Source organism: Biomphalaria glabrata, chromosome 2, assembly GCF_947242115.1.
Source record: "Biomphalaria glabrata chromosome 2, xgBioGlab47.1, whole genome shotgun sequence".
In the NCBI taxonomy this organism is placed as follows: Eukaryota; Metazoa; Mollusca; class Gastropoda; family Planorbidae; genus Biomphalaria; species Biomphalaria glabrata.
In genome coordinates, this window is record NC_074712.1 from 38,568,349 (window position 1) to 38,595,412 (window position 27,064).

A 27,064-nucleotide genomic window follows, 5' to 3' on the forward strand; every position below is an offset into this window, starting at 1 on the left:
GCCATCTGTTGTTAGACTTGCTAGCTTTACCAAAGATAAATTGTACTGCAATATCACCTCTTCTAATTTCTCAAAAACATTCTCGCTTGTTGTGGTGTTATGCATAGAACAGAGCTTAAGTAGCTCCTCATGTATCTCAAAATTCCTGTCACAGGCCCTTATGAATATAGCCAACTTTGCTACACCCATTACATCAGTTGACTCACGGAGAGCCAATGAAAATAATTCAAAATCTTTAATTGTTCACGCAATCTGACTGACATGTCATTTATTCTATCTGCCACAGTGTTCCTAGTTAATGCTTTTTCTGTGAATGCTTTCACCTTTTCTAGGCAAATTACTTCGGCTTTAACGACACACTCCTTCATAAAATCACATTCACTAAATGATTTGCTATGGCTTGCAATTAAATTTGACAAAATGTAGCTTAATTTGCTTTCACTGCAGACTCTCGTTGTTAAGTTTAACAAATACTATTTTTCGATTCAAGTAGCTTGTCATCTCATATTTTCCAGCATAACAGTTTAACATTATTTTGATAATTTTTAGGTGGCTAAGGGGACCCCATAAGGCCCCCGAACGCCGTGTTTGGCCTGCCTGCTATAAAGTCTTTTTTTTTGGGCTCTTTTTACTTGTCAGACATCCAATATAAGTTGTAGGAGTGTTTATAAGTGATTATTTATGTGAGTGCTCAGATCTCTTAATTACATTAGTCGAAATCTCTTGCATTGATTGTTTTTATTAACAATAGCTGTCTTTAAATCTATAAAATCTAGCTCTGAATCATAAAGCTAGAAGTGAATTTAATAGTAGTAAAACCATGAATAGTTTAATTTTATATAGCAGCTTAAATACTATATAGACCATATTACACTATACTCTAAGCCCCATCTACTTCACAATCTAGATTTATAAAACTAAAACTAAGAGAGAGAGATTCCAGAATCTAAGTAGATCTCTATTAGATCTAGAATTCTAGAAATATATAATCTATTATCTATACCAATTGTCATATATTTATACTCTAAGTCTAAGGCCTCCACCCTAAAAAGTACAGTAAAAGTAGAATAGTAGGCCCTATAAGCCCTATATTCAGTATATTGGCTATAACTATTATATACTGTCTGTAACTATATCACTATCTATAATCTATATCACTATATCTGTCTCTATCTAGATTCTAGATTGACTAGATATATCTATCTCTATCTGCTATCTAGATCTGACTAGAGATCTACTAGTAACTAGTACTACTACTAGATCTAGAAGATAACTAGCTCTAGATCTATCATCTAGATTGTCTAGATCTAGATGGTACTGATCATAGTAGATCTATCATCTAGTAGACTAGATAGATTATATATAGATCTAGAATAGATCTACATAATATTATAATATACGTAGGTATGTGACAATTTTTTTTTTTTGTTGATACCAAACTATTAAAAGCACTCTATCTGAGCTTTGCAATGATATATAAATTATTGTTATAGGACTATCCATGAAAAAAATACATTTTTTTTTGACGCGTTTTCGCTTAACATTGAAGTCAATGGACAACATGAGGTTGAATTTTCTGAAAATTTTAATTTATTTTAAATGCGTACCATTTCGCTAATTTTATCATACAGTTAAAAATAATATATCGAATGAAAGCTTAGGATGTGCTTAATAAGAGAATGCTATTGTTTTATACAATTTCTTTACATAATTTCTTTTTTTCTTACTTTACTTAACATGACATTATTACCTTTAATTTTTGTAATAAAAGTTTATTTTATTTTGTTGAAATCAAATTTTTGATAGTAAATCAGCAAAGAATTAGTTGTAATTAGTTCTCCTTTTCTCAATGATATAAAATTATTTTAAGAGGTTCAATAATTAGAAGAAAATATATTTTTTTGACGTGTTTTCACTTTTAAAATTATTTTTTTAGGAATCTAGATTTTTAAGTTTTAAAGATGTAACTCAGCGTTTCAATTTTTTTAAGTAAAAATTTTTTGTAAATATATATTTATAATACACTCTATTTTTACAAAGCTTGTATCAACTCACTCTGTATGTCTCTCTGGAAAAAAGTTTGAAAATATTTTTTATCCCATTTCCCTTTGTCAGATCAAGATGAAACTTTGCACAATTATTCATTGAACCTGACACAACATAAATGAATATTAAAAAAAATTAACCAATTAGTTAATTAATAATTTTTGATTAATTATTTTGTTTGAGATGTTATATGGATTTAATTCTCTCATTCCGTTTTGATATATTTTTTCTCCCACTTCCTATTTTCGGATCAAGTTGAAATTTTGCATGATTGTTCATAGTTGATGATAATGCACAAATCAATCCAAAAATTAACCAATTAGTTAGTAAATAACTACTACGTAATTAATTAAGTCTTATATGTTAGAAAGGGAGTGAAACCCTTTTCAGAAAAGGCAGAAATTAGCAGTTTTTATCTTAAATACATTTGAGACCAAAAGAGAATCTGCTGCCGAGGACAAGTGCAAAAAAAATCTTTAAAATCTTAACGACCACCGGCAGACAACGGTTATGCTAACTCTGGGTGTGGCAAAATATGTAGGTCACAGCTGAGGCTGCATAGCCACGGGAAATACTGCATTCTTCAATAATCTTCAGACTCGAAGACAAGCTTTATTATATATGCATCAATGATATATATATGTATATAGTGTGTGTGTGTGCATGTTATATATATATATATATATATATATATATATATATATATATATATATATATATATATATATATATATATATATATATATATGTGTGTGTGTGTATATATACATAAAAACTTAACTGAAATTTTCTTTTTAATGGGAATATGAGATTAAATTTACTATCACTCTATTTCTTTCTTTTAAAATATGGCATGCTTTTAGATATAATTAATATCTTCTGTAAGTGGATTTTCTATTAAAGATTTTTTAAAAAGTATAGGGGGCTTCCATTATTTAAATCCTGCCCTGAGTGTATGTATGCATGTTGTTAGTTTAAAAGTGTAATAATTATTGGAAAATTATTGAATGTTAAAAGCTCTTTTCTTTACAGTCAAAATTTTTTTAAAAAAAGGACACAGTTAAATAAAGCTATATTTTCTCTATTAAAAAAGGTCATAATATAACTTGTGTGTTAATTAACTTAAAAAAAAAACCTAATGGGTGTTGCATAAAGGTACATTCCTTGTTTCATATATGCTAGGACAAATAAGTACAAATGCTCCTTCTTCAATAGGCCAAGAGCTATTTGAGCATAGAATGGGTTGCCTGAATCAGCCAGGAAAACCAATGACTTGGCAGAGTTCAAGTCATTGATTAATGTCATGACAGATTGACCTTGGGACAGGTGTAGGATGTAATCATCTTTTTTTTTTTTAAGTTAATGTCCGTATTTTATGAGATAAGACTGAGAACAATCATTAACAATTCAAGTTTCAATAAGATTTGACTGATTCAATTTGCTGAAAATTATATTTATTTATATTTAAAATGCTAAGGCCAAGGCTAAGTAGATCTCTCTCTCTAATATATATATATTAGACGTCTATATATATAATTAATAATATTATAGATCTATATGTATATATATACTCTATGATACTCTATCTTTCTCTTAAATATAGAAATATATTAGTTTCAGTTAGCTAAGCTCTAGGTCTAGGTCTAGTCTAGCTAGATCTAGACTAATAAAGAGTCTAGAAGATAAATCTAGATCTAATTATTGGTCTAAATTAGTAGATATAGATCTACTTTCATATGGAAGAACTAGATCTACTAAAATCTACTTGAATTTCATTCTAAAGATTAATCCAGTGTAAGAATAAATCACACAACCACAGTTTAAATGTTTCTGTGCATCTTAAGATTTTCAAAATGGCCGCCGTAACTTGGTGGGACTTAGGCTCATTTTCATGACACAGTGGGTTGACAAAAACGCTAATAAAATAATTAGATTAAAGATTAGCTATCTGAAACTTAGCAGAAACCTGCCTAATATGTTTACCAATCATACAAAAAAAACTTGGGGGAGCTACCACCTTCTACCAAGCGCGTCCCCAGGTGGCGGATAGGGGAAAGACCCTTAGATATAAGGGTTAGCTGTGAATAGCAAATAAACAGCCGCGGACCAACTGGTTTGCAGTCATGGAGGATGAGGTGAAGTATTCCAGTGGTTAGAATATTTACTAAAAACATCTCAGAAATCCAGGGAAATGATTGCAAAAAACGAGTATAGGGCGCTCTAACTCTAAACCCGGGTAGATGAAACCCGTTAGCTAGGGATAGCAGTTCATCTAGGAGAGAAAACTCCGAAAATAAACACCTGCTGCCTTGCAGATGATCTTGGATGATCAAAGGCTATGGGAGCACACCCAGAAAGAAAAGCAGGCTGAAGTCGGAGTCAATGGGCCTCCTGGCGCATAACACATTGACACGCAACCTCATCTATGTTGGAGTTCAGTAACGATTCTAATAGATGTGGCGTCCTGCCTGTGGAATCCCGCCGCGCAGGTAGGGGGCCGGGCTCTCCGCCTCGAAGGAGCCCACACAAGCGAGCTGGTGGTTCTTCTATCTCTGCCTGTGGAGCCAGGAGCAGGGACAAGAAAGTAAATACTACTGGCCAACACTCCAAGACCAAAAGTCTAAAAATCTTACAATGGAACGCAGAGGGCATCCAAAAGAAAAAAGAAGCTCTAAAAATATTTCTGCATGAGAAAGAAATTGATGTAGCTTGCATCCAAGAAACTCATTTGAACAGTAATCTTCGTTTCTCCATTAGAGGCTACACCTGCATCAGACAAGATAGAGAAATCAGACCCAAAGGAGGAATCCTCACCCTCATTAAAAATGATATCCCTACCACAGACATAATTATGCCCAACTCCTCAGAATCAGAAATAATGGGAACTAAGCTAATTCTCCCAGATGGAAATATTAATCTATTTAACTGCTACTTCCCACCAGACAAGGAAATAGAGATTGACCACATTCAAATACCTGACCAAGAAGACTGTCTAATCTTAGGAGATATGAATAGTCACTCTCAGAGCAGGGGATACCCAGACCTAAATGCCAGGGGAGAAGAAATTGAAGAATGGCAAGCAGAGAACAGACTTATCTTGCTTAACAAACCTGAGGACAAACCAACCTTTTTTTCAAGAGCCTGGCTAACATCAACCACTCCAGATCTAGCCTTTGCAACAGACAACTTATCCAAAAAGTGCACTAGAGAAGTTGCAGACCAGCTAGCCACCAGCGACCACAGACCCATATTGATCAGTATCGATACCTCCTTCAAAATATCAGAAAACTCCACCATCCCCAGATGGAACTACAAAAAAGCCAACTGGCACCTATTCTCAAAGCTCACAGACCTATATACAACTTCAATAAACTGTAAATCAAATCAGGTTAATAAGTCATTCTCAGCTTTCTCCAAAGCAATACTCCTAGCAGCTAAGGAATCAATTCCTAGAGGAGCAAGAAAAGATTATATCCCCAACTGGTCTGATCACCTTCAACAACTCCACAATGCCACTATTGAAGCCAGAAACACAGTAGAAAATAACCCTTGTATAGAAAATAACATAAATCTAAAAGCAGCTAACGCAGTTTTCAGGAAAAATTACCTTTCCGCCATGAGGAAAAGTTGGCATGAAAAAACAGAACAACTAAACGTAGATAGAGATGGCCACAAACTCTGGCGTATAGCCAAATGTCTCAACCAGGAAGAAAACAGAACAACTCCTATAGTAATAGAAAAGGACAACAAACCCCTGAAAGGCCAAGAAGCAGCAAATGAATTCATTAAGTTTTTCCAAAGCGTAGGACAAATACAAATTAATGAAAGTAGAAATAAAAATGTAAACTCAGAAATCCAAGATAAATTTAAAGAAAACAATCCAGCTTACTCCTTGGGAATGACCACTAATCTTAAAATGAAGGAACTAGATGAATCCCTAAAAGCCCTCAAACCAAAACAAGCCCCGGGCCCAGACAAAATATCAAATGACATGCTTCTTCACTTGGGTCCTCAAGCCAAAAGAAAACTGCTACAATTATTCAATGCTAGCTGGAAATCTGGCAGAATTCCAAACATCTGGAAAAAAGCCATTATGATCCCTATACTAAAGCACGGCAAGCCAAGAAATAAACTGGATAGCTACCATCCCATCAGCCTCACTAGCTGTACCTGCAAACTGATGGAAAGAGTGATAAATAGAAGGCTGACATGGATCCTTGAGTCAAATAACCTACTCACTGAAGCCCAGGCTGGCTTTAGAAAAGGCAGATCAACAGAAGATCAAATTGCCTTCATCACACAAGAAATAGAAGACGGCTTTCAAGAAAAGAAACCAACAACAATTGTGTGGGTTGACTTAGAAAAAGCATTTGACGAAGTCTGGGAACAAGGTCTCTTGCTCAAGCTAATCCAGCATCACATATCCCACAGAATGTACAACTCGATAAAGGAATATCTAAATAATAGAAAAGCCTTAGTTTGCATGCAAGGACAAAGAAGCCACACAATGGGTATAAAAAATGGTGTCCCCCAAGGAGGAGTCCTATCCCCAACACTTTTCCTAATATTCATAAACGATCTAAATCAAAACCTACCCAAAAAAGTTAAGAGCAGCATGTATGCAGATGACCTTGCCTTAATTAGCACAGAAGAATATGTAGGAACATCGAAATTTCGATTACAAGATGCTCTTGATAAACTCAATAATTGGTCCAAAGACTGGGGCATGTCCATTAACACAAAAAAGACAACATATACCATATTCTCACTGTCAACAAAACAACAAACAATAAAATTAACATTAGATAAGGAAGCTTTAGAAAAAAATGACAGCCCTACTTATCTTGGAGTCACCTATGACCCGAGACTAACCTGGAAAAACCAAATAGATAAAACACAGAGTAAAGGCATCCAGAGACTATCCCTCTTGAAAAAATTAGCTGGCACAGATTGGGGAGCAAATCACAACATCCTGAAAAAGACCTATACCAGTTATGTAAGACCTGTACTAGAATATGGTGCCACAGCATGGGGCTCAGCAGCCCAAACCAACCTTAGAAAAATAGACAAGGTTCAAAATATTGGTCTAAGGATAATGACAGGAGCAATCAAAACAACACCCATAAGAGCTATGGAGGAAACCGCTGCCCTGATCTCTCTGGATGAAAGAAGAGATTAAAATCCTTTCCCAATTCACAAAATTGGAAACCTTGGAGAGGCACCCACTCAGAACAAAAATCCACAAAACTGGCACAAAAAAACGTCTCAAAAGGACCAATTTCATACAGGAATCTCTAAACCTAAAAAAGAAACACCAACTTGAAAAAATTACTCTGGAATCCTCGATACACTATAATGAATCTCCACCCTGGGACGAAAGCCCTCTTCCTACTATAAGGGACCATATTGAAAACATAAAAAGAAAATCTGATTACAGACCAACAGAGCTCAAGGAAATAGTGAACTGTTTTCTACATACCAATTACCCTAGAAATCAGTGGATCAGAGTTTACACGGATGGCTCATCCCATAAAGCCACCACAAATGGAGTAGCTGGAATACTTATCGAATGGCCAGATGGAGGAAAACTAGAAAAATCCTTTGCAACTGGAGAGCTCTCTGACAGTCACAGAGCAGAAAGGGAAGCACTAGCACTAGCTGCTACCATGCTAGCAAATCATCCAAGTTCCCCTCACAGTCAGATTGTCTTTCTAACAGACGCAAAAACAACCCTCCAAAGCCTGCAAAACTCTGATTCCCCTTATATTAAAAACCTCAGAACAGCACTCACAAAGCTCAACCACAACAGCAAAAAAACTGTCATTCAATGGATACCAGCTCACATACAACTAGCAGGAAATGAGAAGGCTGACACACTCGCCAAGAGTGGGAGAACAAACTCACAAGTAAACTCTGCTCTCTATCCAGAAGAAATGAAGAAATTAATTGTAGATAAAATAAATGAGAAATGGACGAGCTCCCATCCAAATCACAAGAAAGATGATGCTTACTATAAGCTATCCCGACAAGACCAACGTCTAATCTTTCGACTCAGGACCGGACACAACAGAATGCGACAACACATGTTCCGGAAGCTCAAAATTGGAACCAGTGAAATCTGCCCATGTGGAGTATCACCAGAAAATGCCGACCACGTCCTCCAAAACTGCTCTCTCTACCAAGAGGCCCGTATAAGACATTGGCCCCAAATCACCCCAATAGAAAGAAAACTATATGGAGAGCTCCCTGATTTGGAAACCACTGCGCAGTTCATCTCATGTATTGGTCTAGTCATATGAACACTCCAACATAACAATGAGAACGATGAAGAAGAAGAAGAAGAAGAAATAAAAAAAAAAAAAAATTTAAGTAACGTAAAAATTTTTCATACAAAAAATTACCTGGGAATGGTAACAGTACTATATCAACTATATGGCATTAGTAAAAAAAAAACTAAGTAGGTACCTCATACTGACTCATGGTAATCGTGACTAGATTATGGAATACAACAATGAAATTTGGTACACATACAGAACCATAATGTATCTATTAGAAAAACCTTTCTTTTTTAATTTATATCTTATAGGACAGCTTATATAAGATTTTTAAATGAGGTCGATTTTTAGCTATATTTTGCTAAATACTGAGAGTTTAAAAAAAAAAAAAAATGAACAAATAATGTTACTGAATATCTAAGGAACATAAAACCATTCACACCAAGTGCGCATCTTTTATATTAAAAGCATAATCCATTTCAAACCCAAGCCTATGTAAAAAATTATGAAAAAAACGATCTCAACTTTTCATGCCATTTTTTTTATTCGCATTTCCGGGATTCTCCCATACCTAATATACGTAGATCTAGATCTAGTCATTTATAGTAGATCTAGAATTCTAGATACTAGATCATCATCATCTTGATCATCTACTACGTACTATATCTACTACTACTTACTACAGTACTACTACTAGTCTAGGCCAGGCATCATCTATCATCATGTCATGATCATGGCCCAGGCAGCAGGGAGCAGGCTAAATCTAGAATCTAGATGATTAGATCTAATCGACTAAAATTTCTAGATTTACACCATTTACGGTCTAGTCTTAATTTTAATATCAAGTCTTTCTAGATTTAGATCTAGATAAAATAGATCTAGCATTTTCATTCTAATTCTAGATCTATCAAATCTATGAAGATCTAGATTTGTTTAAAAAAAAATCACTTTTGAGATCGAGATAGACCTAGAATACCGGTACTTAGATCTATGTTTATATATATGCCAGTGCCTATTAAAGTAAACAAATTATTAGAACTTCCGTTTTAGGCTTGAATTCGCCATATTATTACATTTTTATTAAATGAAAGCCGACAATGCCGTTTTTTTTTTCGTAATCGCCCGTAGGATCGGCGATTTTCATATTGAATGACACCCAAAAAGACAATTTTGTCTATTTTTCAGGAGATTCTTATGACTTTTCAGGAGATTTTTAATAATTTCAGGAGATTTCCAGGACTTTTTCATATATTTTGCAATTTCAGGAGATTTCCAGGAGCTCCTGAAAAATCAGGAGGCCGCGGGAACCCTGTTATATGACTTACGGTAAGAGAAATGAGCCATTGATACATGAAGAATTAGAGAAAATTTTTGTCATCTCACTGAAATAGAACAGAAAAAAAGAAATAAAATGTTCTGTTTAAGAATCAATAAAGAGATGTAATAAACTGTCTAGTTAACAAAAACTATTGTAGTGGATAACAAAATGACTGATTTTATCTGAATACATTTTTATGTATTATATTTACTTTAATTTTTAATCTAAAAGTAAAATTGGCTATTTATAGAAATACATTTTTTAAAGTATACAGGTAAAAGGGAGCAATAATTCCTTAGCAATTGTTCTCTAGAGAATGCAATTGAAAGCTAGCTACATTTTTTACTTAAGATAAATATAGGCTAAATAAAATGTGATCAAATGTATTAAAAACAAAATCTTCAACCTACTCAGCTATTTCAACTGATGGGGTGTCATTCTTCTGCAGAGGACGAAGCATCTCAATTCTACCCTGAGATAAAGTTAGTATTTGCCTTGTGGGATCTTCTACTCTATAATCATCTGGCTGACACAGCTGTAAATAGATACATTAGAAAGACTTCATTAACTGTTCTTGCCATTCTTATCATCATGCCACTTGTCTTAGTGTTCTATTTATGTAAATAAATGATCAGCACATAAAACAAAAAAAGCTTGACTAAAACTAAATGATTTATAGAAAATACAGAAGAAACTGCTTCTTCTTTTTTTAGTATCAGCGTGAACACTCACAGCAGACACTGACTGCTGTACATTAAATCACATTTTGATTACATAACAGAGCCCATGTGCCAAAATAAATAGTAATTACATCACTTCACCATTTTTTTTGTAGTAAACAAAATCTTCAGTTTTATTCAAAACCTTTCCTAAATTAACAACAACCTGATGATATTAGGTGAAATTTTGAACACTTTCCAATCTACACTGTTTCCTATTGTTTGGACTTGAACATATTGACTTAGTTTCAAGCAATTTTAATTAAACATAGTCTTTATCTAGTTTTAAAACTCACATCAACATCTTCAGCTATCACAAAACTGTGATCTCCACCTGCATGAATACTCTTCACTTTCACATCTGGACCTTGATTGTCTACCTGCATGGATGTGTGCTGTGCAGTTCCTGAGACAAAAGGTCCTGATATAAAGACTGGAGTGTTTTTATTTTCTGTAGTTGAAAGCCCAAGTTGTCCACTTCCACCAAGTCCAAAAGTGTACAGACGTCCAGATTTGGGAACAAAGGCCATGGTATGACTTCTACACAAAATAAAAGATATATATTTCCATTAGCTTGAAGTGAATGCACATCGAAATCATCAGAGCCTATTTCTAAAACACTTTTAGTAAACATGTGTCCTTGTCAGAGGTCCAAGTGCTATTTGAAGCCTGTGTGTTGCAACATATTTTCTACATCTTCTATTCTCAATAACTACTGTACTCTAGGACTGCTATTAAATAGAAAGTATACAATAATTACATGTTCTCAAAAAGTGAAAACTATGTTATTATTGTTTTTATATAGTGTTCCTTTATATCAAGCAAATCAAATATTATTGATAAGCTTTTTTTTACCAAAAGCTACAAAAGTCACATAATTAACTAATATCAGTTTGAAAGGAAAAAAAATGTGCATTACCTTCCACAAGCAATCTGAGACACCTCACTTCCTGACAACTCTATCACCTGCCTAGGTAAGATCTCATTGTTGTAACTACCATGGCCAAGTTGACCATATGTACCTGCCCCATAAGTAAACACTCTACCATCCTGATGCGAATAACAATTAACATTACCCAAAACAAATAACATCATTACAGTATTAAAACAACAAAAACATGGCAGGAATCAGAAAAAGAAAAAAAAAACATGTAATCACCAATTAATAAGTTGTTTTTTTTTCAATTAGCCAGCAGTGTCAAATATTGTTTTTAAAGTTAAATTAATAAAAATTGATTAGGGTAAAATAAGCTTATAATTAGTATGTTCATGTGTTAAAGTATAAAACTATCTGGGGGATATTAAATATTAATAAGCTTATTGATCCCCTCGATTCACACCTATAATCTATAAATCTACATGTATTATAATAGTATCTAGACTCTAGATCTAGATTTTAAAAGCCTATATATGGGCTTATCAGCAAATGTTTTTATTTAAAAAAATGGATTTAGGTTGATTAGTGGGTAATATGTGGCTGTATATATATATAATATATATATATATATAAATAGAAAGAAAAGTTTAATCAATTACAATTTATTTTAAGTGTTTAAAATATAAACAAGTGAATGTTTGCACATTGTAATATGTATAACTTAACTATAACACTATTTAAATCTAAATCTATATCAGACATAAAATACTCAACCACTGTAAGACAAGCAGTATGATTTTCACCACAACAAATATATTTTATTCTTTGACTACGCAATGGTCTACATTGGTTGGGCAAATAGCAATCTGTATAAGACAAACAATATTAGGAACCTTGATAAGGATTTAATAATTAATTTCATTTAAACTTCATATGAGTAATTCATAATAAAGTAGTCCACTTTGTTAAGAACATTCACATTCATTTAATACAGCAAGAATGTAGACATGATGAAACTTGACATTGTAACCAATTTTTAGCTGGTAATTAAAAGAAAACCAAGAAGAAGGAGGATGAGCAAAGAAAACAAAGGATGTGTTAAAGATATCAGACATCACTGACCACAGAGACATGGAAGACACTTGATGAAAACAAAGGATGTGTTAAAGATATCAGACATCACTGACCACAGAGACATGGAAGACACTTGATGAAAACAAAGGATGGGTTAAAGATATCAGACATCACTGACCACAGAGACATGGAAGACACTTGATGAAAACAAAGGATGGGTTAAAGATATCAGATACCACTGACCACAGAGACATGGAAGACACTTGATGAAAACAAAGGATGTGTTAAAGATATCAGACATCACTGACCACAGAGACACGGAAGACACTTGATGAAAACAAAGGATGGGTTAAAGATATCAGACATCACTGACCACAGAGACATGGAAGACACTTGATGAAAACAAAGGATGGGTTAAAGATATCAGACATCACTGACCACAGAGACATGGAAGACACTTTAAGAAAATAAAGGATGGGTTAAAGATATCAGACATCACTGACCACAGAGACACGGAAGACACTTGATGAAAACAAAGGATGGGTTAAAGATATCAGACATCACTGACCACAGAGACATGGAAGACACTTGATGAAAACAAAGGATGGGTTAAAGATATCAGACATCACTGACCACAGAGACATGGAAGACACTTTAAGAAAATAAAGGATGGGTTAAAGATATCAGACATCACTGACCACAGAGACATGGAAGACACTTGATGAAAACAAAAGATGAGTTAAAGATATCAGACATCACTGACCACAGAGACATGGAAGACACTTGATGAAAACAAAGGATGGGTTAAAGATATCAGACATCACTGACCACAGAGACATGGAAGACACTTTAAGAAAATAAAGGATGGGTTCAAGATATCAGACATCACTGACCACAGAGACATGGAAGACACTTAAAGAAAATAAAGGATGAGTTAAAGATATCAGATATCACTGACCACAGAGACATGAAAGGCACTTGATGAGCACCAATGACGTAGGGCTAAAAATAAATGTACATTTATTACAACTATTTATAATGTATAAAGTGACCTTACCTGATGTGTCATTTAATCCCAGCTGACCAAAACTGTAAATAAAAAAAAATAATAAAAAAAACAGTCACAAAATTTTGACTAAAAAAGAGTACTTACATAGGCTTTATGAATAAAACAAATCAAAATTTTTGCAAAGATACAAAGCTACATAATCCCTCACCTGTTCCTGCCCCATCCATAGACTGCACCAGACTTTGAAAGGATCAGAGAATGATTGCCGCCTGCAGCAACTTGGGCAATAGGTAATCCTTTCAAACAGGTGATAAAATTAGGTATATTGATCCAGGGACTTTTGTTTGGCCCCAGACCAAGTTGTCCATAGGCATTAGAGCCCCATGTACCAACACAGCCCTCTGAAATGACAAAATAGTATAACTATTAGATCTACTGCAATTGTTAGTAATGAAGAATGGGTAGAAGCTAATCTAGGTGAAACAACAACCTTCTCTTATGCCTACTAGAGAGCCTGTGGATGTGATAAATACAAAGTTATATAGTAGTGAATCATCATGAGTTTTTGAGAATTTTTCACTTTTGTTTGAGGATAAATTGTAAACATTTTGATAGTCTGTGTCAAGGACCAAGTACAGAATGGACATCCAGTTTGAATCTTTTGGAGCACAGTTGTTGTTTTTATTGTTATTTGCATCTTAAATTCAAATACAAAGATGATTGAATATTCAAATTCTTTATTCTATTCTCTTTTATTTTGTCCCAAACATGTTTATGTTGTACTTATTTTTTGTTATAGCCAAGCAATCAACTAAACAAGTAATGCCAACCAGAGCAGGCTGGCCTGTATCAACTCACCATTAGTTAACACAATAGTGTGGTCATATCCACATGCAACTTGGAGCACACAGCAAACAGCAAGAGATTTTACCAACCTAAGGTACAACAAGGAATATTTGATTTATAATTTTAAATGTTAACTTCTTCAAAGCATTTTGAAAGTCAAAATCATAAATTTATTGATACTTATTTATTAATTTAATTAATTTTTATTTATTTCTATTAATTTAATTTTTTTTCTATTAATTTAATTAATTTTTATTTATTTTCATTAATTTAATTAAATTAATTAATTAATTTCATTTAATTTCTTTTTTTTTTTTTTATTTGTTTATTTATTGATCTCATTAAATAGACATTTAAGTCTGTAGATGACATTGCCCATTTTTTGGCCAATTTAAAAAAAATTTAAAAAATAATCAATCTGAGGCCAAAGAAAAGTTTAGAGGAACCAGTGCAGATTTCATTTCTAGAGTCTAAAACTTAAATTGTACTGTAATACAAGACTTTGAAATCAGCATCCTATTATTATTCTTTGAAAAAAAAAAAAATATTTTCATTTTAAAAACTAACATTTTAAATACTATTTAATACTCATTTTAATAATGATATTCTGTTTTTAGATTAAATTTTGGCCCTAGAAGAGCTAAAACCAATAAAAAGAATACATTATACATATTTTGTCTTTCAAATTTTGAAGTATTTTGTGTTTGATACATTGATAATAAAATGTAGAATTTGTTCATAGGAAAAAAATGAAACAATTGATAACTTAAAAAGAACACAAGAAAAATAGTATCATGAATACAAGCTGAAGAAAACTACTTACTTAGGTGTTCCTCTAGAACTTTCTTCCACATCTCCCCTTCCCAACTGACCCTCAGTATTTTTACCCCATGTAAGAACTTCATGAGCTTGAGTGAGTACAACACTATGTGAGGCTCCAGCAGCCACTTGAATCACATGATGGGGCTGTAGACCTTCTCCAACTTCACCTGAATGACAAACATTGTAAAATGAAAACATCTGGGGTTTTTTAAGGTTCTTAACTATAAGATTAAATATTATGCGCAATCAGAGTAGAAACAAGTTTTCTTGGTTCATTCTGTGAAGTCAAACAAGCCAGAGCCAATAGAAGCAATAGTTTTGGTATTATTGTTTCTACTCTTATGAAGAGTTGACTGAAGGGAGGACTTTGCTAATCTGCTTTACCAAACCTTTTTGATTCTATTCAAGCATAAAACTTTGGCCAAATGGACATAAAACAAAATTAGCCAAACTTTATTTCATCTATCCTATTGCCTCAACATGTAGAGGGTATTTTCTTTTTCACCATTACAATATCTCATATTCCATATTCTGTTAAAACAAACAAACAAACAAACAACCCCCCCCCCACACACACACACGCACGCAAGCACACACGCACGCACATATATATATGCTAGCTTTAATTTTACCCGGCTTTGCTCAGGTTTTTCTTTCTACAAATAGCATGCATGCATTTATTCTGTTTGAATAATCAATAATGATGTGAACAAAAAGATGATAATTTAAAAAATAAATCAATTCATGTAGTATTTTATAATCAAATCGAACGCATGAATGTAATTGTTTATATAACATTGTTACTTTAATTTTATGTAGCTCTAGATTTTGAATCTAAACAATTTGAATGCCACAGTAGTCTAGTCAATAAATAAAAACTTTGAGCCTATTATAGTAAAAGACTATAAACACTTTGGTGTGAGCTTGTGTCGACCTAGGTGTAATGATTAGATACATTAGCCGTGTTTCATTCATCATTTCGTAGCTAAGTTGCTAAGAGGTCTTAATGTGCATAAGTAAATCTTAAAGAAAAAAGGAAATTGAAAATAAAGACTTAAAATTAAACAGAATCGGTAACTGTAGGCTTAAATGCTTTAAAACAACACATTGGAAAGTAAATTGCATTATGTAAGTAGTTTATTAGTTTAATAATATGCCATTATAAATGCTTGATATTATGACCTCTGACATTAATTTCATTTGTATCACTACGCGGCCCAAGTAATGGTAAGCGCGAGCTATGGAAAAGTGTGTCAATGCGGCTAAAGCTATTTGCATTTAGAGCAGACGTTTTTATGTAAAAAATGTTTTGTAAACTCAAATTTGAAGGTTAATGTGCATCAAATAATGAAATGAATAGACACGTATTTGTATTTTCATGTGTAAAATAACAAAATTATGTTTTCTTGAATGAGAGCTAATTTCGATCTAGAGATTTTCATCTCTGCTGCGCATGCGTGACCTCTCGGTTCTCATCATTTAGACATAGCATGTAAACATGGCCTAGATTTATAAGATACAATACTTGTAAAGAGTTGGGCAACTTTTTTTTTTTTTTGATGGTCTTAAGTTTGTTTTAGGGCTGCAATACATACACTACGGTCTAAGTTAGTACCCAAAAAACATTTCTGCCAAGTTTTATCAAGATCGGTCAAACGGTTTTGATTTCTATACAGGGACATACATACATACGCCTCACATTCTACTTTATATATATATATATATATATATATATATATATATATATATATATATATATATATATATATATATATATATATATATATATATATATATAGGTATATATATATTTAGGTATATATATATATAGTGACCACAATAGCCAAAATTAAAGAATAAAGTAACCACTGTTAAAAAAAAAAGTAAAAATGTTTAGCTTACCTAATTTGTTAAGGTTTGTATCTCGCCCACATTGTCTGAAGTCATTAGAACCACAGCTAAGAACTTGACCATCTTTCAAACACACTAGTGTATGTCCTACTCCACTGCTTATACTCCTTATTTCCTTCCCATCTAATGAAGGAATTTGGCTTGGAGTTAATACTGTATTTCTTTCGGAGCCACCTAGTCCAAGTGCTCCAGAATTCTCCTTTCCCCATGCAAGAACCACTGGCATTGTTCTTTTAAAAATGAATCAAAATGTCATCAAAACATGTAAATAACTGAAAAAGAAAAAGTCATAAGGCATAGTTAGTATGAATGAAATGAACTCTTAAAAAGTAGTTCCTGTAAACATCATTACTGATTTTACATAGTTTTTTTTTTAATCTGCTTAATTATACTATTTTGTGTGTGGTTGTTATTTCTGACTAGAAGAAAGATTTTAATGTCTTATTTATAACTAACAGAAAGATTGTAGGTATCACATACAAAGACCACATTATAGACATGGAAATATGAAACAGGATTACAATGGGGATTTTAAGAAAGTACAGCCATTTAACAAGATGCTCAAGGCTGGCAAAGACTTTTCTGCAGTGAACAGTATCAGTGAAATGAAGGAGATGCAGACAGTTGAAGTGATGGAAAAACAACATCATGGAATGAATGGGATTGTCTATGGAAGAGACTCTCTGACCCAGGCAAAAGACAGAGGAATGAAGAGAGACAGTTGTCAGATTGTTTGTGATGCCCAAATGGTCAAACAGACCAAGGGAAAAAAATAGTGGTTGTATCAATTTGTTGATTGGTCTGACTTTTAAAAAACTTTTAAATAAATAAATAGATAGATATAGAGATAGATAGATTGATGTGCACTTTTATCAAATATGTGTCATAGTTACAAAAGAACACATGTAAACACCTGATTGTTCATACTATCACTAAATCTTAATTTCTTAGACTGGTGTTCTATTACTACAGTACTACTAACTTGGTTTTGAACATAGTAATATTATTGATTTCATCATTATGGCTCCAACTCCACTGGCAAGAGCAACATTTAGGGCATCTGTTTAGAAACCAAATCGTCTTCAGGAGAATTGAAAAAAAAAAACACTGATACTGTTGAGACTTGGGCTGTAAATATAATTTTGATGTGAATCTAGATAAGCAATAAACTAGGGAAACATTTTTAATATTAACACTTAAAGTCTAAAGAAGTAAATAGACCATAATACTTTGTAAGAACTTCATTCAAATAATTTAAAGATCTATACTGTTTATTTAATAATTTTTTTACACCTATAGGAATAGCCTTACAACACTCTTCCAAGCATACTTTTGGTCTATGAATTTTACTATCCCTTTTTTGAAATATTGAATAGGCTCAATGTTGTTATTTTATCCAGAGCATTTTCTTTTGCCTCAAATGGAACAGCCTTCATTCTCAGTCAATTAGCATGGGTTGAGTATAAAGATGGGAGCAATTAGTGTCGGTGCATAGGTTAAATATTATTCTAGCAAATTTTTGTTAGGTGCACAATTTTTTTATGCATTTTCTTTGTTGCATTGCTTTTAAGCTTATGGAGTTATTCTGTAACTAAGCTGATATAACTTTTCTTTTGAGGTTTGTCTGTGTACCCCTGTTTAGGGTGAGTATCTAAGGCATTACTGCATTTTGCAGTTGTTTTGCTGCCATAGTGTTTTAGATTATTCCTTTCAATTTGCCGTTCTTACTTCTATACTCAGAGTTAGTGATGGGATAGTAGATTGAGTCTACACTAGATCTAGAGTCAGCAGTAGGCCAGTGTTTTGCATTATTTGCAGTGTAGAGGCCAAATAGCTACTAATGTGTTATATGACTGCAAGGTGCAGAATGATTATTTGATTAACATAACATCTATATTATAATATTTTTTAAATTCAATAATATTATATATTACTTTATCAGTTTGTGCACTGTCAATCTAAATCATGATAATAAGGAATAGATCAGATTCCTATTCCTATCAGATCTAGATTAGATTTTGATAATCATAATCTATTATCTATTTATTCTATTCAAAATCTATTGCTGTGAGTTGTGACAATACTGAAGTATTCAATACTGTGACAATTACTCAATTGTAAGAGGCTTACACTAGTTACAGTGAGTAAGGGACAGTAGGAATGTAGGATATTAGCACACTGATAAGTCATAGATCTAAGTGTAGACTTTTCATAGAGTCACAGAGAGACAGATCTAGAGATCTAAATCTTGATTAGATCTAGATCTTGAGTCTAGAGTAGTAGAGTAGATCTATCATCATTCTATGATCCAGATTTAATAATTATAAGATTATAATTATTAGATTATAAAAGATTTATAATCAAATAGATCAATAGATGTAATCTAGAATATTAATTAAAAATTATTATAAATATAATTAAATAATTATTTTATATTATGACAATTTATGAATTATCTAAAAATCTAAATATCTAATAATAATCTAGAATCTAGATCTAGTAGTAATAACTCTAAAAGTAAAAGGCAAAAGCTAAAAACTAGGCTGTATAGTGTAAGTGTAAATTCATTGTAAAGACTAAAGTAAAAGTCAATGTCTACTCTTTCTTGATTGAGTCTAGACTGACTAGACCTAGTCTAGAATCAACTCTATAGTCCAGTGTTTCTCAAACTGTGTGCCGCGGCACACTAGTGTGCCACCGAAGATTTGCAGGTGTGCCGCGGGAGTTTTCAGAACGCCACACATGCAGCGTTACACAGGTCTGCCTACTATTAAATTTTTATTTTACGTTGCGATGACATCCCCACTTGCAAAGACCAGTACTAGTAGTAGAGCGCTCCATAGTGATGGAAAGGGGTCTCTTCAGGTTATGGAAGAGTCCACAATACATATATTGACTCAAATGTAGGCCGCCTTTGTAGAAGTACAGCAGTTCTTGAATTGGTAACGATAATAATAAGCGATGTGTTTCATGTAAATTGTTTATGTGTATGCTAATAATAACAAGTTATCAATAAGCGTTGTTCATTGTTATCTATGGAGAAAAATTCTCCATTGCCATTCTGTCTGATCTGCAATGCAACTCTGTCGAATGAGGCGCTTGTTCCAAGCAAATTGAAGAGACACTTGGAAACAAAACATCCAGCTGTAAAAGCGCGACCGAAGGAATACTTGGAAAACATCAGGGCTCAACAAAATAAACAAGCTAAGAAACTTACGAACTACCTAAAGCTGCCAGAAAAGGGATTGATTGCAAGTTATAAGGTTGCTCAGTTATTAGCAAAACGCAAGAAAGCACACACAGAATCTGAATCAGTCATTGGACCAGCTTTAGCAATAGTTGTTGAAACTATCTTTGGACCCGATGCCGCCGAAAAAGTTAAAAAAGTTCCTTTGTCAAATGATAATATCTCGCGCAGAATTGAAGACTTATCGTCAGATTTATAAGATCAAATCTGCGAACACTTCGACGTGACTGACGATGAAGTGTCTCTGCTGTGGTCTCTTCAAGTTGATGAATCCACTGACGTTAGCGGCCAAGCCCAGCTGCTAGCTTTTATTCGGTTCATAAAGGATGAAAAATGTGTCAACGAATTCTTATTTTGAAAAGACTTACCAACTACGACCAAAGGCGAAGATATTTTTTAAGTGGTGAACGAAAACATTTTGCTCTTCACACTACAGTGGAAAAACTGTCAGCGTTTGCACCGATGGCTGTCCTTCCATGCAGGGAAATAGAAAGGGATTCGTCACTCTTGTGCGTCAAGAAAATCCAAATGTATTAGTTGTTCACTGCATGATCCACAGAGAAGCTCTTGCCTTCAAGTCTTTGCCGAAAGATTTGATGTCTGTTCTGGATCAAGTGATTGGAGTTGTAAACTTCATCAAATCTCGACCGCTTGCTTTCTCTCAACTCTGTGAAGCAATGGATTCAGACTACAAATGTCTCCTGTATCACACCAACGTTCGTTGGCTCTCCATGGGAAAAGTGTTAAAGCGTGTCGTCCAACTCAAGGCTGAGCTGATTTCATTCTTGGAGGCTGAAAAATAAATACTTTGGGTTTTCTATTCATGACGAGATCTGGTGGGTTAAGGTGACATTTCTCTCTGATTTATTTGACAAAATAAATTCATTGAATTTAAGTCTTTAAGGACCATCGGAAATCATCATCACTGCATCCTCAAAACTGAAGTCATTTGGTGGAAAATTGTCTTTGTGTCAAAGTAAGATCTCGAAAGGAGTCTTCGACTGCTTTGCTACTTTCAATGAATGTGCTTCAAAGAAAGAAATCACCCCCGAAATTTTGCACACTTTGACACACCTGCAGCATTACTTCCCAACAGTTGGAAGTAATGAGTATGGATGGGTCAGCTATTTATTTGGAAACAATGAAGCTACAAATCTGACAACTGAAGAAGCAGAGCAGCTCGTTGATTTAAAAACGATGCAGTTCTAAAGTCAAGTTTTGCCGAGAAAAGCCTGGATGTGTTTTGGATTTCAATCAACAAGTTATATCCTGCAATCAGTTTAAAAGCAATCAAAATAATTCTTCCATTTGCATCTTCATGGTTTTGTGAGTTTGGATTTTCAGCACTGACTGAAATCAAGTCTAAGAAAAGAGAGCGACTTCTTACAATAGACGATGAAATGCGAGTTTGTTTGTCGACTCTGGAGCCTCGATTAGATTGCATTTGCTCTCAACAACAGGCACACCCTGCACATTAAATATAATACTTAAAAACAGGTCAAATCTTTTTTTCTTTTTTATTATAAAACAACTGTTGCTCTTCGTGGTGTGCCGCAAAATTTTTGTAGTTTTTTTACTGTGCCGCCAGACAAAAAGTTTGAGAAACACTGCTATAGTCTATAGGAGTCTAGTAGAGTAAAAAAAAAAGAGTAGTCAATAGTCTCAGTAGACAGAGACAGACTCACTCAGTCTGTGACTGTCTGAGTAGTAGAACCAGAATCTAAATTTAATCTTAATCTATTATCTATCATCTACATTATTCAACTAGATCTAGATTATTATAGATCTACTCAATTTTATTGATTACAATTTTTATTCAACGTAGTGTTATAGATTTAACATCTCATCAAGATTACTTTAAAATATCATTTATGCGATGATGTTGCTTAGAAGTTAGTTTAGTTTTAGTACAGTTTAGTTTGAGTTGTTTGGCTAGAATAACATATTTCAGTGTTTTTTTTTTATTGATCATTTGCTTCCCTTTGCGGAAATGAACTTATGACCTAAAAAAAACAACAACTTGTGCTGCTCAAAATCACAGCCCGTGGGCATATCACTTCACTATACCCACATTGCAAAATAAAGCCCAATAGGATATTTGTAAATTAAATCCCAAGATAGTGACTTTAAAAATAAAAACAATGTTAAGAATACTAAGTTAATTTATCTTGAAATGGCATAATTTGCTTTATTTTTATTTTTTATTTATTTTGTAAAGACAGTAATGGCTTGAATTCTGGTAGATTTACTTTATGATAATGAATGGGTTCCAGTTCCAGCAACTGGTAGAAAAAAAAACATTGCTTGGCTCAAATGGTAACTAGATCTATAGTTTTAATGTGCTTTTTAAAAAAAATCGGAACCCCCTTTGGCTACGCTCATGGAGTTTAATTATTGAAGCTTTGCTTTTCGTTTTATTAGAACCCCTAGCTCGAATCTTGCTGGCTACGATCACGAAAGTTGTTTGTAGTTTTCATTTAGTTTATTATTATTATGTTAGAATTCTCTGGCACTGCCAGGGTCGAGTTTCGCTAAAGAGAAACAAAATTCATTGTAGTCCCTTAAATTTAGCAGTGTAGGCCTACATTGCGGAATTTTCTGATGATGTGAATTTTATGCAACATGGCCCCATTAAATTTAAGGAGGGGAGAGGGTACAGTGGTACTGACAGCATTTGAACGCTACAAAAGGGTCGATTCGAGGCTACCCACCACAATAGTAGTTAATCAAAAACAAAATATTGTTGTAACTCTCTTCCCGCACTGATATACATGGTACGCACTTATAGCACACTGTTCCACACGAGAGTTGGAAATACAAGACAGGAAATAGAGACATGGTGGATTCCGGCCTAGTTGAAGAAGTAGGCTAAGAGAACTTGTTGGTTTGTGTGTGTTTTTTATTTTATTTACTAAATCGATCACTATCACTGTTATTCTTCCTTTGTTGAGTGCCTGCTTTAGAATTATAATAAAATAATCAGAAAGACACAAAGATAAAGGCACATTCCTTGTTCCATATGCTAGCACAAATTTGTACAAATGCTCCTTCTTCCCAGTGCTATTAGTCTATAATTAGTTATAGATATCTTATTAGATATTCTATAATTAGAGCATGGAATGGGTTGCCTGGGCCAGCCAGGAAAACCAATGACTTGGCAGAATTTATAAGTCATTGACCAGATGCATGATGCGACCATAGGACGTAATAATCTTTTTTGAAGTAACGTCTGTATTATATAAGCTAAGAAGATCAGTGGAGAGAGAGAGAGAGAGGAACCGCATCAAAATGCGATCGTTCCAGAACATTGCGGCCAATTTGTCTAAAACAGCTGGACTCTCCACTGATTGGGTTGCCATTAAAAGGATAGGTACACCCGAGTGGGAAAAATGCGATTGAAGAAAGACCATAAAGCATGATTGAATAAACTTTTTCTTAATGGGGAAAAAATCATAAGCAAGATTTTCTTGTTTAGATAAATAGTGGACGTATCCACCATGAGAATTTAAACTCGCGAAAAGACTGAAGAACATTTATCAGGCTTTCAAATTTGGAACATTTGAACTTAAGCTAAAAAAAAAATTGACAAGGAATTCATTGCTATGATTGATGTATAGATGAGAAAACTGAGGAACATTTTGCACTTATATATTGCTTGATATCGCAATGTTTCTAGCAAAGCAAAAGTTGGTATTTGGTGGCAAATAGAAGACTTTTCATAGAATAATGGAATTTTTAGCGGCCCCGAAAGGATAAAAGACGCTAATAGTTTTGTGTGGTGTGTCTGCATGCAGTTTTTTTTTTTCATAAAAATACACCATTTTTACAACTATTCACTATTAATAGTAACAATCACGTGTATTTAGTAAGGGAGGTGACTATTTACCATATGTTAAACACATTTATGGAAACGGTTTTAGAATTTTTGTAAATAAATTTTTGTTTTTACAAATGTACTGCTAAGTTTAGTAAATTCTGTCATGATAACTTCTAAATTTACACACAAAAAAAAAAAGAATATTTAAAAAAAATAAGAAAAACTCTATTTAATAGGCATATAAGTGGAACATAATTTAAAACAACAATTACTAATTAGTTTTTCATATTATAGCGTGATACACATAAGGTAACCATACTATTCGGTAAAGACAGCAGTTAAGCCAGGTTCACATCAAACTTCACCTTTACTTTCACGTATCCCTTGCTCTGCTGGACCGTTGGGGTACCACACATGATCGGTCAACCTTCTTTCTCCATTCTTATCTCTCATTTGCCTTTGATAGAATTTCATTCTGATATTCTTTATGAAAATATTGAAACCTGCCTTTTAATCACTTCGGGGGGGGGGGGGGGGCGATTTTTTGAGTTTGTTTTTCGACACAAACTGTCTTTGTAACCTTGTTTTCATGGGATTATGGAAATGTTATCAAAATATGAGCCAGTACTGAAATAATAACTTATAAGATTGCAAGGGAGCGATGCAAAAAAAAATATATATATATTTACTTTCCAAGCTTGTAACAACACCTTTATAAATGTTTTAGCAAACCACTTAAGGGATATATTTATCAGAGACATAAATACTGCGAGGTACTCTGGTATCTTGTATTACAGCACACCTAACATATATCTCTGAAGTTGTAAGATATATTAACAGTAGCAATGGCCAGGATCAAATGACAGAAATGTTGTAGAATATTCCTCGTTAAGTGGACCAAAAGCTGATGGCATCAGTTCTGATAATTTAAAACGCCTGGAACCGTACTGGAACGAGATTGATATGATGAGCTCAGGGATATAGTAATGCAGCTACAATGTCAAGGATTCAAGAAGGAGTGCAGGCAGTATTAATGAAGAACAGAAAAGAAACTTGAAGAGATGCGTACATCGTTTACTTAAGCTATGTGGTCAAAAATTTAAATCAGAAAATGCTTCTAACATACAGCTCTTCGGTTTTCTAGAAAAAGGTTTTCTTACTTTGCCGCTGCTACCAATCGATGGATTCATAAGGGAGTGAAGGCAGTATTAATGAAGAACAGAAAAGAAACTTGAAGAGATGTGTACATCGTTTAGGCCTGCTTAAGCTATGTGGTCAAAATTTTTAATCAGAAAATGCTTCTAACATAAGGTTTTTCGGTTTTCTAGAAAAAGGGTTTCTTACTTTGCCGCTGCTACCAATCGATGGGATATTTTAATTAATGATAGAGTGTCATAGGAACAACTCGCTGGTGTGCTCATAGTGTTACTGTTAGACTCATGAAAGAACGATTTTATGAGAAAGTGTGACGGCGAAAATCTTTGCCGTCACTCTGAAAATACAAACACTAGAGGCGCAGCGCAAAGACAACTGCCAGCTGTCTGTGAATACATGCAGACCTTTCATTGCTTTACTTTCTTGTTGGCAGATGTACTGAGAAAAAAGTCAACTAAACAAAAGCGTACCTTCAAATTAAAGTGTTCATTATTGGCAGAGTAGTGGCTAAGCTCGAGCACTTCAAAGTTTACGAAATGTGTGACACGTTAGCTCAAAATGTTATTGAGATAACACTTGTCAAATCAAACTAGCATGTTGTTGCAACCGAAAAATACGTTTTTTAACTATATGAAAATATAAGAAAGTAATCTTAAGATGGCCGGATTCACTATTCAAATAGAGGACAGGAGGCTAATGCTGAAGTACATTGATCTCTTTTATACTGAGCCAGTCGGCAAGAAATATGAACAGAAATACTAAAACTAGAATACCATTCTCCAGGCAGCAAAGTTTAATTTGAAGAAATTCAACGAATCTCTACCAGCCTTGGATTCAAGCCTTGAACTGTTTCTTGCCAAATGCATCTTTATGTGATATGTCTAAGTGGCGTCATGTGAAAGAAGTTTTTCAAAACTAAAGTTAATTAACAACTATTAATAACTTTTGATAAAACGAATTTCAAATCAAGCAATTCTGTCCATTGAAATCGAAGTCGCAAAAGGTATTGAGTTTAAAGTTATTTATAAGTTCTTAAATTTGAAATCCTGAAAGGAAACTTTGTATTTTCTAAAGTTATTTTAGACTTTTAAATGTTAAAATAAATACAAAATTTCTTTTTAAGTTTTCATAAAGTTGCATTTTTTTCATTAGTCGTCCTCAGGAAACTACCACTATATTCTATAATGTTAAAAGGTTTCCATTAAAAATGTTTAATGTTTACTAAGGAAAGCATGTTCGGTTGATGTTTAACTTGTTTCTAATTTAAAAATCTTAGATGTTAATCTTTGTAATAACTAGCGATAAAATGTTAGAGACAAAAAAAATTAATTAGAATCGACGCTCATTTGAACGTTGTCTATCAGCAAAACGAACTGTATTAAAGAGCAAAAAAGAACTAAACAACGATAGTTTTTATTGGGAAGAATATGTGAAACGCTGCGGGGGAAGGGGATCATACCGCACCGTGTGACACCCATCCTAGTGACGCCAATGGGTACATGCCCTCCGTGGAAGAGATTGCCCACCGGACAAATTAACCTGACTCTTATAGGTCAGGAAGGGGCACTAAAAGGCACTTAACACCTTCCATACTTTACTTTAGAACCAGATCAGCTCTCTGGTCGCTCCAGCGCGACAACAGATAACATTCCCCGAGCTATTGGAGTTGTCGTTTTTATGCAGTGGACGCCTTCACATTGCGGCGTGAGGGGTAATGAGCGGTGCCGCAATGAGGCGGCAGGCGTCCTCGCAAGAGAGGGAGCTTTAGCAACCTCGAAGCACCAAGCATGTTTCTACAAGCTACGGCAGAAATCCGAGCACTCATTTATGAGAAGTAGTTAAAGTCCTAGGAGGAATCTGACAGAGCCCGGGGTGTCTGGCAGTGCATGCGTCACCCAGCGTGCGACGATCCGTGGTGGCGGTTGAGGAGGTCAGATCAAGCAATTAT

General features: G+C 33.9%; 1 protein-coding gene across 6 annotated transcripts in view; it reads right to left on the reverse strand.

The window, feature by feature from the left end:
* LOC106055045 (probable E3 ubiquitin-protein ligase HERC4) overlaps positions 1–22,121 on the reverse strand; it is a 43,612-nt gene extending 21,491 nt beyond the window's left edge. For 2 of the 6 annotated variants that reach the window (XM_056020428.1, XM_056020422.1), the window contains exons 1-12: positions 22,001–22,121; positions 17,880–18,025; positions 16,889–17,127; positions 14,988–15,153; positions 14,177–14,253; positions 13,527–13,719; positions 13,367–13,398; positions 12,010–12,101; positions 11,278–11,408; positions 10,655–10,898; positions 10,050–10,174; positions 9,647–9,703 (exon numbers count right to left, since the gene is read on the reverse strand). In XM_056020428.1, coding sequence (XP_055876403.1) covers positions 9,647–9,703; positions 10,050–10,174; positions 10,655–10,898; positions 11,278–11,408; positions 12,010–12,101; positions 13,367–13,398; positions 13,527–13,719; positions 14,177–14,253; positions 14,988–15,153; positions 16,889–17,127; positions 17,880–17,893 — 1,370 coding nt within the window. In that variant the 5' untranslated portion in view covers positions 17,894–18,025; positions 22,001–22,121. Of the gene's footprint in view, positions 1–9,646; positions 9,704–10,049; positions 10,175–10,654; positions 10,899–11,277; positions 11,409–12,009; positions 12,102–13,366; positions 13,399–13,526; positions 13,720–14,176; positions 14,254–14,987; positions 15,154–16,888; positions 17,170–17,879; positions 18,026–21,951 lie in introns of all 6 variants that reach the window. The other 4 variants (XM_056020424.1, XM_056020423.1, XM_056020425.1 and 1 more) reach the window with 4 other exon arrangements.
* Positions 22,122–27,064: the final 4,943 nt, after the last annotated feature.